This window comes from Gallinula chloropus, assembly GCF_964237585.1.
Source record: "Gallinula chloropus genome assembly, chromosome: 4".
Lineage (NCBI taxonomy): Eukaryota > Metazoa > Chordata > Aves > Gruiformes > Rallidae > Gallinula > Gallinula chloropus.
In genome coordinates, this window is record NC_140088.1 from 52955289 (window position 1) to 52967993 (window position 12705).

At 39.7% G+C, this 12705-nt stretch overlaps 1 protein-coding gene across 1 annotated transcript; it reads right to left on the reverse strand.

Moving 5' to 3' along the window:
* Window positions 1–1526: 1526 nt before the first annotated feature.
* On the reverse strand, window positions 1527–12265 carry MFSD8 (major facilitator superfamily domain containing 8; the record flags this gene model as incomplete). Its single annotated transcript, XM_084264181.1, has 12 exons — window positions 1527–1766; window positions 2523–2782; window positions 2887–2990; window positions 3362–3496; window positions 3746–3854; window positions 4815–4873; window positions 5509–5653; window positions 6977–7090; window positions 7426–7666; window positions 9557–9600; window positions 10598–10683; window positions 12174–12265. The coding sequence occupies 12 exons, from the start codon at window positions 12263–12265 to the stop codon at window positions 1554–1556; spliced, it is 1602 nt and encodes a 533-aa protein (XP_084120307.1). The 3' UTR covers window positions 1527–1553.
* Between the last annotated feature and the right edge of the window lie 440 nt (window positions 12266–12705).

A 12705-nucleotide genomic window follows, 5' to 3' on the forward strand; every position in this document is an offset into this window, starting at 1 on the left:
CTTTAAATGTTTTACATATAAAGATAACCCTTCTAGGCATCTAAACTTTTTCCTCCCTCTTACAGGGGAAGCAAGCTAGCCTGCAGGACACAGTAATAACAACCCTACACCACACGTACTTTCAGCACAAACTGAGTTGTAGAACATAAAATCTTCCCCCTAACTTTTCATTTCTCACAGCCAAAGTAACACCAATTTCTTATGACTACATATTTTAAATTGGAATATAACATAAAAGCTCTTCCTTATAATTTCCTTGATTCTGCATCAGGAAAGCCCAAGAGAGAAAGAAAACTTACATATTCCAGTCAGTATTGAAAAAATAATCTTTTAATTCAGTAGTTTTAGTGTTTGAACAATTGATTACATAGGAATACTTAATTACATTTAATAAATTCAGTAAGCATCAAATATTAAACATATTAAGCAGCAGCTACAACTCTCTTACTAGAGTTATTCTATTTTTTTGTCCCTGGTAGTACTGAAACAGACGAAAACCCTACAGATGAGCTTAGTCTCCACATAGAAAGGAAATTAATTTTTCACTTTAAAGAGACCCCAAAACACTCAATGATTCAAACATCATGGTATAAGAATCAAGAATATGTATCAGAAAAAAAATAAGAAAATCAGTCTACAACTAATAGTCAATACCCACGGAACCAGTTTCCTACTTTTCACTTAATTAACACTAACATAGGTTGCTCAGCACAGTGCTTTCATTTTCACAAAGGGCAATGAAAGTGTAAACTATCACATTTAGTACTTTCTTCTTGGGGTAAAGTTAGAAAAAAGCTGTGCATATACACCTCTGTGCAGGTTATCTTTCTTCCTACAAAGGCATTCAGGAAAACCGTAGAAGAAAAATTGCACATAGTTTCACTGTAGTTCAAGTAACAGCCGCTGAGGCTGTGATTTTCAATACCCAAATCCCATGAATACTTCTTGTGAAGTAGGCACGTACCTTCCTCTACAGTTCTATCACATTTCATTTGAAGCCCTGGAGAAGACGTAATAATAATTAAGTTTCTGATGTGAGTCATTTTGCATTAACCAGTGCTTACAAGCTAGCAAACTGAACATCAGAAGGTTCATTAAAGTAGTGGTGTTCCCATACAAAGTGCATGCAGCTCAACTAATCTTGTAGTTAGAAAAGAGAGTTGCCGATCCTGATTCACAGAATCAAGATAAATACTTATTTCAGCTTCTTCCTGGAAAGGATGCATGTAACCAGTGACCTTCACAGCTACATTCAGTATACAGGTGCATCATTTAACCGGTACACGCTTCAAATGTGCCACTGTATTGATCCAACTTGTTCACATCCCTTCCTCTGCCACTAAAAAAGCAGAATACGAATGCTCTGCTGCAGCAGGTAGAACCATACGTTAGGATATGGCCAAATTATGTGCTCTGTTAATGTGTAAGTACAGGTGTACATTTCTTAGCACACAGCCAACAAGGTCAGCAGTTAGGTACTTACTCCTCATTAAAAAGTAGTAATAAACTAAGAATTATTTCTGGTTGGTTTTACTTTTTTAAAAAATAAATATTTAACAATCCTCTTGTATCCTTCCGTATCTGACGGAAAATGCAATAAGTCTCTTGTATACTATCTCCAAGAGTAGGAGAGAGAACACAACTATTCCACAGATTAAGCTAAATGCCCAACGTGGTCCCAGGTGTGTGTATATCTGGCTGACAAAGACAGGCCCAAGTATTCGTGCTCCACTTCCAGAGGCAGTTAGCCATCCCATGTAGACACCCTACACAAGATCAGAAGCTTATGTTAGTGACACAGGAATTATTTGGCTTGCCAGTAATTCCCACCAAATTATCCTAATTAGAAATCCTATGTGGTTAAGCAATTGCTTATCTTTCTTAACTGTTTAGGATACTGAGCATTTGTTTCCAAGAGTACTGCTCAGCTTTTCTAAGCATTAATTCAAAGGTTCTGCTGAGTTACACACTCTAGTTTTCTAATAAAAAGGCATTCAGGCCAGAAGCATTTCGTTTCTTACAGCAAAATATAATATGGAAAAAATGAGGCAAGTGGTGAAAGAGAGAAAATGTTTTGTTACACAGTAGTATCAGCTTGCTATGTGTTTCACTGCTGTAAAATATCAGTAACTGGAGACATCATAGCATTTTTAGTCTTTATATATCATATTTAGTAGAAGGAACATTATTCTGTACTGATACTCCAAATATAACAGGTGGTTACAAAAATGATTCTTGTGGAACAGTGATGAAAGTCTCAGACTTTGGAGATAGTTGTTTTGAAATTACCACACTGTGAGGTTTGCCATAAATTCTACTACAAGCCTTGTTTTTTAATTGCTCTAGGAACTTGCCTTGAATTTTAAGAAAGGATTAGAATGCCTGGGAACTTCTGCCCCAGTTGAAACATAGTATTATTTGCCTAATGACAAAAGGAATTTTAGCTAGATCCCTCATTCTAACTAAGAGGGTGCAAGACTTGGCAGAGCAAATGAAATAAGCCATTTAGGCATCGTGCTTACCTGAGGCTTTGGTCCAAGAATTTTTGAGTATAAAGTGTAGGACATGACATTACAAACTGGATAGCCCAATCCTATTAGTACGTCAGAGCTGATATACTGGGCCAGATAGATCATAGGAGTATTCAGGCACCAGGACTGTGTGACAGGGCAGCCTACTGGCTCTACTGTATGGTTGGATGGAGGCTGCATTGCTTGCAAATTCCAGAAAGGCGGTAACATTTCCATGGACATTGTTCTGGGAATGGAATTATTCTTTATTTCTGTAAAAATAAGAGAGTTACGTGTGCCATTAAGAAAAAAATACAACAAAAAAGCTTTCAAAAAAGCCCATTATTATGATAGTTTAGTATGACTTGAATTATACCTAGCCACTGGATATTTGGTAGCTTTTTCCCCCAAGGTAGTAAGATAAAGAATCCAACCAAGACAATCAGTAAGCCTCCATGGAGTATGGCACGCTCACCAGTCCTATCAAACAATGAAATGACAATTAAATATACCATCTAATTAAAGAACACATTATGAAGTTGCTAGATCATCAGTTTGTGGAAAAAATGCCTGACCAAACCACCTGCAAGAAAAATTTTGAGATCGCAGTAACTTAAAACCTGTTTTTCTTGTGATTCAAGGGTAAAAGACAGACGAGGAAGCGGGTTAACAGGATACAGAACACTCACAGCATCACGGCTGTGTCAACACTGGAAGTACTTCTTTGTCATAGTAAACTTCAATTCATTAACAAGTAAAAGATTTAAGTAACACAGGTTTGGCCTTGCCATAAAGTTTCTCACTCTTAGCTAACATAAGTAAGAAAATTCAGATAAACTCCAGAAACTTACTTTTTCGATAGTGTTTTAACCACCATGAAAACAATAACTGATTCAACGCCAACCACACTAAGGATTATTCCATTATAAAAAACAGCTTCTTTCCTGGTCCAGGAATACATATCCATTGTCAATGGAGTAGCTATACTAAATTGAGAGAACAAAATTACATTAATTAAAAAAATATATCACAAACTGCATGCTACATATTTTTAGGTATTTAGTTAATTCATTACTCTGTATCAGCATACATCAATTTAATTGCATCGAGTTGTGGACTTCTATTTATGAAGAGTACAGTTAGGAAAATGAACGCAACAGAAAAGCCTTTGAGTGCACACCCAGTCTAACTACATTATATGTCTAAGTATTTTGAGAGAAAATAGACAAACTTACGTTTCAAAGACAGCAAACACAAACAAGATGACAAAAAAAAGAAAATTGATTGCTACCACAGCAACGTGGTCAATGTTTCCTTCTGCATCCTGATCAAGAACACTGCTTTCTGCAATGAAACAAAAAAAAAAATAAACTGCAAGCTGAGCTTTTTCTACACCACCACAAGCTGCACAGTAATGATTTACTTAGCTAAGTATTTAACATGCAGGTTGATGGGTGGATAAGAAATTAGATTTTGACAATCTAAGAATATTATTTTAAAATAAAAATGGAATTGTTGAAACTTTAATTCTAACAATGAGAGAAAATTATTTCCAAATTGGCTATAATATCTGTTTTCCCACTGTTGTGCTGGAACTGACAAGTCCTGAGTGACAGCAAAATAAGCAAACTTCTTTAACTATCCTAACCATGGAAATTAAAACACTTTCTCTTCCTCTTGCAAGGTCAAAGGTACATAGAAGAATTCTCTGCACTACCACAAAGCCTTTGTTCCTCTAACCGAGGCAAAGCATATTCATGCACAAAAGTGTAGCATGCATATACAGCTCCCTTTTTAAACAGAAAAACAACACAATACTAATGACTTCAATAGATTTAACTATTGTGGTAACTACAATACTTGAGTCTTAGCGACCAAATTTACTTATGCAACATACACCTTTTAATACGATAGCATATACATAAGCTGGTCTGCGGTAACAGTATTACTCAGTACGACGCAAAACAAAAAGAGAAGTGTGGCTGCAGGATTTAAGGGTGACTTTTTAATGTCCATATTCACTTAACCCTGTCTTGTGAAAGAGACAGTTCAGAGTAAAAATCTGGAAGGATCCATATAAGATTTCTAGGTGTTCTATTTTCTTCTTTCCTACCAGACAGCACTATGGACACATCTCGACACAATGTGGATATGAGGCAACTTCTGGACCAGTTAGAGAGAGATCTTATTTTCTACTTCAAGATCCCCATGCATCAGACTTTAAAATACTTGTAAATGCTTGTATGTAATAAGGGAGTACTTCAAAATTATAATCACAGAGTAAGTTTAAGAAAACATAGGTACCTTCTCCTTCAAAATTGATACTTGTGCATTGCCGTCCCATGTCATCCACTCGACATTCTCTAAGAATTTAGAATTGTTTTCATTAATACACAAATTCATTTGATCTGCTATTGAGTCAAGTTTCTATTATAATAATTCTAAATTGCATAGCATAATCTTATATTTTCATCATTCTCCACTCCTTTAAGTATCATTTGTAGTTGACATTTGACTGCAGTGAACATCACCGTGTTCAAGAAATAAAATATTCTACTGGCAGCATATCATGTATCTGTATGCATTTTTCCCCTCCCATCACTGATACCCAAGGGATAACACATAATATCCCCCCTTGAGATGCTTAAAGGAAAGACACAGACAGTGAGAACCCTGCAGACAATATAACCTTATATCTCCTTAAAGAACAAATATGGGCAGAAACCATCAACATTAAAAATATATCAAGGCTAAGGTAATAACCTAAGAACTTTCTTCTTCAGTTCATACTCCAGCTATAACATCACTATGATTAATTTCTGAGCAGAACGAAAATATATGTATTAAAGAAGACAGAAACCCAGAAAAATAAATAGCATCTTATGGTTTTAATGCTCCAGATTTCAAGTTTATTACTCTTCCTACTGAGCAGATTATTATTTGTTGCAAGTCACCTATTAAAACAAGGTAAATAATTTCTCTTTTTTTACTTGATTACCTGAATATGGCAAAGATAAGAATAATATTAATAACTCCTAAGAGAGCTCCAAATAAAACCGGTGCTGTATACATGTTTAGCTGAAGATCAACTAATTTCCATGTTATTCCTTCTTCTCCAATAAGTGTAAAACATGTCTGAAAAACTTGAAAACATAAATCTATTAAGAAAAACTTGAAAATCATTAAGAAAACATTAGAACACATACAGAATAAACATACAAAACTGGAGAAGCAAAGCTGTTCCAGTTGCTAAGTAAAATTTACTGATGAATACCAATGGGATCTCAACCAACCAGAAAACTACTTGTCTACATGCAGATATACTGTGTAACTAACAGCACAATACTTAAAGAACTGCAACAGAACTCTGAGTGTAACAACGGTTAATTTTCTTGGCTGCCTGCAGATTGCTGGTTTACTATTATCTCTCCCTCCTACATGGAATACCTTGGTCCTGGGACTGGACTATGACTCCTGCTAACGGCAGGCTAGAGAGTTTTGTGGTTTGTTGGTTTTTTTGAGGTTTTTTTCAATAAATATAAATAGGTGCTGAACAAGATGTTGTAAAATCAGATTATTTGCATACAACTGTTAGGAAACTGAGAATCCGTATCAAATTAGGAAAGATGATTACCTAAACTTATATTCCGTGCAAATCACACAAAGAATGGAGACTTTTTGTTGCTGTAGACCCTTTAATGCTCTCTCAACAGCACTAGAAGTAAAAAACTGGAAAAAACCTTTCAGCCCTAAATATTGCCCTCATTATATCACCATGCACAGAGCATTTCAGCTCCACTAATCGGATAATCTTAATCTCCAGCTATAGAAGACAAGTAATCAGCAGATGCTGTCCAGGACAAAATTGCTGGTTTCTTTTTACAACACAAAGCAAATCTAACACATTTCTCCCATGAAGAAGTACCTTGGGAGCCACAGTTACACCTGATCTAATAAACACCCCTTGAACTCTATGTTCCCTTCGCTCTCTGTAATACCCGTGCCATGTCTTACAATTTTGGCCAATATGAAGATTCTGTGATCATCACTAACAACATCAGGAAGACCAGCTGGATGGTATCTTCTACAACATGAGGCAAAGTTAAATTTTCAGTTATTTTGGAAAGATATAAACATCTTCCCAAGTACAGTAATGTTAAATTCCCTTCTACATGAATAAAGTGCAATTGGTCATAGTTTATTTAGTAAGAGCACAAGAGAACATCATGGAGCTTGGCTGTAGCCAGCAATCCAGAACAGTTAGTTCTTAACACACAGAATTTCTTTGGACTAGAGTGTTTCCTTTATATTGGCATGTATGAGTGGAACCCATTTAATCAATTTTGATACTAATGACAAACTATGCCTTAAAATCCCCAACATACAGGTGCTGAGGATTCCTACTCCCAATGCCCAACTTAATCCTAAAAAGTGTTGGAGAAGTAAGGAAAGGTGCTATGCTTTACCTGGTCCTAATATAAAGCCAACTGCTTGGCAGGCACTGGTATTGGCCATGGCACTTGTTCTTTCCGTAAGAGAAGTGGCACCTGCAATATATGATCGAACCACAGCCACATTTCCTTCCAAAAACAAAAGCAAGAAATTGTTCAGGTGAATATTAAGTTATATTACAGATTACCCAGTTACATTTATTTTAGGGTTGTTGTTTGTTTGTGGTTTTTTCCTTATTTTGCAGGAAAATAAGACCCCTCACTCCCTTAAGTATTCATCTGCAATCACACAATTACACAATTTTAGTAATTTTACACAACTAGTATTGGCCAACACTTTGCTTTGTTAAGTAGTAAGTTATCTTTCACATAATGGTAAGTCTGTACTAAAATACCATGTTAATGATCTAAAACAAGACACAGAATTTAATAATTTTCAGAAATGCAAATTCTGCTGTGGTTACCTGCTCCAAATCCCACAAGAGCACGTGCAGTCAGCATGTAGTATTTGTTGTGTGAATGAGGTACATGGACATAGGCATAAAGACAATTAGCAGCTACAGAAATAGCAGTTGAAACAACGAGAGGTTCTCTCCTTGGCCTGTAATTGGACCACAAACCGAACAGGGGAGAGGCGACCATTTGGCCAATGCTATAAGAAGCTATAATCCAGCCCAAGAAACTTGCATCTGCTGTTGGATCAATCTGCAGAAACAAAATAATCTGAGTGAAGTGTTACAGCATTTTTTAATATCAACAAAACCATTTTAGTACCTGAAATACCTAAGACTGCACTATAATTCTGAGGGTACATGGCACTATGCAATGCAGTGTTATAGCCAAATAAATTAGTGTGCCTGCATTGCACAGTGTGGTATTTAATACAAATACACCACTCTGGGTCTCAGAAGCAGTTGTTTTCACACAGTACTTTGCTTGGGGCAATACACCTTGGCTAACTGTCTCCAGCAATGCACCAAACCAATAAGAAGTGCTTTGACTCTGTGGCTGCTGCAAGTGAGTCATTTCCAAACTCGAACAGTTTTCATAGAGCAGTGATGATGCTATAGGCCATAGACATTACTTAAGTAGTAGACAGTTTACATGCCAGGAGCAAGGAATCACCACAGTCATCCCTTTTCTGTCTCTGTAAAAAACTTCCCCCTAATATCTAATTTAAACCTTCCCTCCTTTGGCTTTAGTCCATTCCCCCTTGTTCTGCCATTACCTACCCTTTTAAAAAGTTGATTCCCCTCCTGTTTACAAGCTCCCTTCAGGTACTGGAAGGCTGCAATGAGGTCCCCCCACAGCCTTCTCTTCTCAAGGCTGAACAAGCCCATCTCCCTCAGCCTCTCTTCATAGAGGAGATGCTCCAGCCCTCTAATCATCTTCATAGCCTCCTCTGAACCCTCTCCAGCTGTCCCACATCTTTTGTGTACTGGGGGCCTCACAAGGCCAGAGTAGAGGGGGACAATCACCTCCCTGTCCCTGCTGGCCACCCCTCTTCTGATGGAGCCCAGGAGACCATTGGCCTTGTGAGCTGCAAGAGCACACTGCTGGCTCATGTTAAGTTTCTCATCCACCAGAACCCCCAGGTCCTTCTCAGCAGGGCTACTCTCAAGGAGCTCTTCTCCCAGTCTATAAATATGTCTGGGATTCCTCTGGCCCAAGTGAAAGACCCTACACTTTGCAGTGTTGAACCTCATTAGGTTCAGCCAGGCCCGCCTTTTCAAGCCTGTCAAGATCCCTCTGCTTGGCTTCCTTTCCTTCTATTGTGTCAGCCACACCACTCAGCTTGGTGTCACCTGCAAACTTGCTGAGGGTGCGCATTACCAATACAGGCTGGGGGATGACGAGATAAAGAGCAGCCCTGTGGAAAAGGACTTGGGAGTACTGATGGATGAAAAGCTGGACATGAGCCAACAGTGTGCCCTCGCAGCCCAGAAGGGTTGCATCAAAAGAAGTGTGGTTAGTAGTAGAGGTGATTCTGTCCCTCTATGCTGCTCTGGTGAGACCTCACCTGGAGTACTACATCCAGCTCTGGAAACACCAACACAAGGAGGACGCAGACCTCTTGGAGGGGTTCCAGAGGAGGGCCACAAGGTTGATCAAAGGGCTGGAGCACCTCTACTACAAAGACAGGCCAAGAGAGTTAGGCTTGTTGAGCCTGGAGAAGAGAATAGCCAGGAATACAGGCAATTAATGCCCTGGTATGACTATCAAGAAGGTCTGCTTTCAGCTTCCATTTTTTGTGTTCAAAACACAGACAAGCTTTGTGGATTATGTTTTAATACTACGAACGCTTTCAGATAAAGAGATTTCTATTGATTCACTGTCCAAGAAAACAGTGACCTTATATTGGAAAGACCAAACATTTCTGCATTTTTTGTACTTTTATCAAATCAGGAAATCAGCTGACAGATTTTACATGAAATAACAAGAACTTTCTAAGTGGATGGCAAAATAAAGGTCTCTCATAACCACACACTTCCCTTTACTGTTTCTTGTCCAAAATAAAACACCAGGTTTTGTATTACATGCTTTCTGAGCAGGAGTTTTCAGTGCTTATTAATAAAAAAAAATAAATTTACAAACCTTTTGGAGATACGGCCACACAGACATAATTACAATTGAGAAACCTGCAACGCAGTAAAAACATAACTGAAGTTACTTTATTTGCTATGTTTATCAGTAATTTGCTTTACTAGAACAATTATTACAGGTTCATTATTCAGCTCCAAAACGTATTACAGTCTAAAACCGTGCATGTCTGTCACCTGAAAAAAGCTGCATATTATGTGCTTTTTTTTAGAAGTGGTAATTCCTCCTAATACAAGGAATTATTTTTACAACAACACTTTATAGGTGCATACACACCTATTAAAAATCAACCCCAAACAAACAATGAAAAGAATACTGATGAACCAAGGAAACCACATCAGATATTTCCTCTTAATAGAAAGACAACAAGATCCCCATAGTAAAAACAATCCTTGATGTACTGACATATTTTTATTCAGTTACTGAAAGAATTTTAATTCATCAAGTAATTCTAATATTTTGAAGATAATTTCTAGGACGACTGAAAATCACCAGAAGTCAAAAATCAACTGAGTTCTTGTTTACAGGGGCAGTTATTTAGGAACAAAACAATAATTTGGTTTGCAGTGGAGATACAAAATCCCACAGGAGAAAACATGTTTTGAAATAAATAACATACATTCCCACAAAGACCTTACCTCTTATGAACTCAGCATTATTTCCTATCTTCATTCCTTACAAGTTTCACTTTGGATATAGAAGTGTGACCTTTGTTTAGTTTGGTTCTGAGCAATAACCTCACTCTACCACTATCTTTTACTCTGATCCATCACAAAGCCATAAAACAAAGATTTAAGTTATATGCTATTTAGTCTCAAAAGAGGGTATATTATTTAACTTATTAAAAGTAAATTTGTTTCATTTGCTAGCCATACCTTCTCTTTTGAAGAATCAGAAAAAAAGACCTTTTTAAGATTATAAAGGAACAGTAGCATTAAGAGAGTGATATAGCTGAAATCTAGAAAACCCTGTAATTTTCAAACCAAATTATATTAGTTAAGCAAGTAACACTGAAATCCACAGGTGTTTACTCACCTACGCTACTGAGAAACATAGTGAGATACATAATCCAGATGGATCGCCACCTGCTCTTGTAATGCTCTTGTGTTTCCACAACATCCCTGGTTTTGACCCAAAGCACAAGAGTGAAAGAAATCATTATCAGATTCTCTTCTAGTTGTTCCCACAGGACACTGAAAACATTTTTCACAAACCTCTCAATACAATTGTGCAAACTGTTACATAGGAATGAATTTCCACACAGCAAAGAATACAAAGAATTTATTTTAGAAGCAAGCTAATTTTTCACTGGAAAATACTAGATTGACAAATAAAAAAAACCCCACCCTAATGAAAAAGCTATTGCATATCATTGCATTCAAATGTTACACTAAGAGATCTTTATCTACAGACCTTTGACTCTGAAATATCTTTGTGCAGACATTTTGGAGCATCACAGGTACCATGTATTGGACTTTAAGAAGCATGTAGTAAACCATAAAACCCCAAACCTTAATCCATTAGACTAAAAGATATGGCCAGTCTATTCTTACTATGAGAAGATAACTATACAATGTAAAAGACGCGTGTCAAAGATATTACTAGGGATTGTAAAGGCTAAAAAACCCCAACCCCAAAACCAAGTGCAAACTTTGCGAGTGCTAAGTTCTTTTTCTAAAATTCATAAGCACCTTCTGAGACCCACAAAGTTTTTCAAAAGCAAGAACGTTTCAGGGTTCTTATTTTGAAGTATTCTAAACAAAATAATCTCTGCCCAGAAAATGGAGACCTAGGCATACACCAATTTTAAAGCTAATACAGCTATCCCACAGCATGATTTGTACCTTTATTTCTTCAGAAATGTTTATACCATTTGCAGTGTCTCACTTGAATAATCCCTTAACCGTATAAACGATGTTTCTAAACGCTCTTTGTAATTTTATTGCCCCTCTCGCACAGGAAGGAGTCAGTCAAACACTCGCATATGTTGCACGTGTGCTATATTCAGTCACTTTCAAGATTTTAACTAAATTAAGGGGTATTCTTCAAGTGTGAGGACACTTGGGCAAAGGCAGCACCAGCAGCAGCCACTGCCACACTGTTATTTTACTGACAGAAGGGGAAAAAATACCCCAAGTGACCAACAGCTGCCCGCTAAAGAGTACTATCACATATTTGGGCTGCAGCACCGCAATAACGAATGCTTATGCTTTTTAGAAACTTCCCAAGCAAACGCGTTTTGTTGGTTTTGTCACGGCAGAGCCGCCGCCGGTCCCAGGACGCGGCGGGCGAGGGAGGCGGCGGCGCCGCCAATCCGGGCCGCCGGAGCGCCTGTGGGAGGCGGCTCCGGTCTGTATCCCCTCCGCCGGCTCCCGAGGCCGGCCGTTTCCCTCAAGCTCGGTCTTTCCTCGCGGGGTAAGAACGCTCACGCACGGCGGAAAGGGACTCGTCACGCTCATGGATGTCGCCTCAACCTTCCTGCCCCCCCACCACCAACACGGAGCAAGGAGGAACGGCAGGCGGCTGTCAGCGCAGCCCGCCCCCGCCCACGCCACAAGGAGTCTCCTCATCGCCTCAGAAAGGAGGGACACGAGAAGGAACAAGCTCCTACCTGCTCTCCTCCTCCTCCACCGCTTCTCGGGGACTCAGCAAAGGCTCCTGCCCCTCAGAAGCTACCCCCGAACCGGAGACGACAGCCGCCATACCCGACCGCGGCCGCTTACGAGCCCTGTAGTGTTGAGATCCGCCCCTCTCCCCGCCCCTCTGCCCGCCCCTCCAGGCCGCCCTTCGCGCCCGCTGCCGCCAGAGGGAGCGCGCCGCCCCCCTCCCGTGCCTTCGCCGCTAGTGGGCGCTGCCTGGGACGTGAGGACCGAGGCCGCCGCCGAGCCGGCCGAGCGGGGCGGAAAAGGGGCGGTAAGCACTGATCACGCGCGCGAGGCACGGCCGGAGGCCTCCCTCGCCTCCTTGCTGAGCGCCTGCGTACGTGCGCTCGCCCGGAGTGAGCCTGGCCCCGCCCCTCTTCTCCCTCCTCCTCCGCCCCTCTCCCTCCCCTTCCCACCCGCCCATGTGGTTCCCCAGCGCCAGTATCGCCGGGCCGACGGGTGAGTGACCTTCGCGGGGCGGGCGGGAGGGGATGGGAAGGA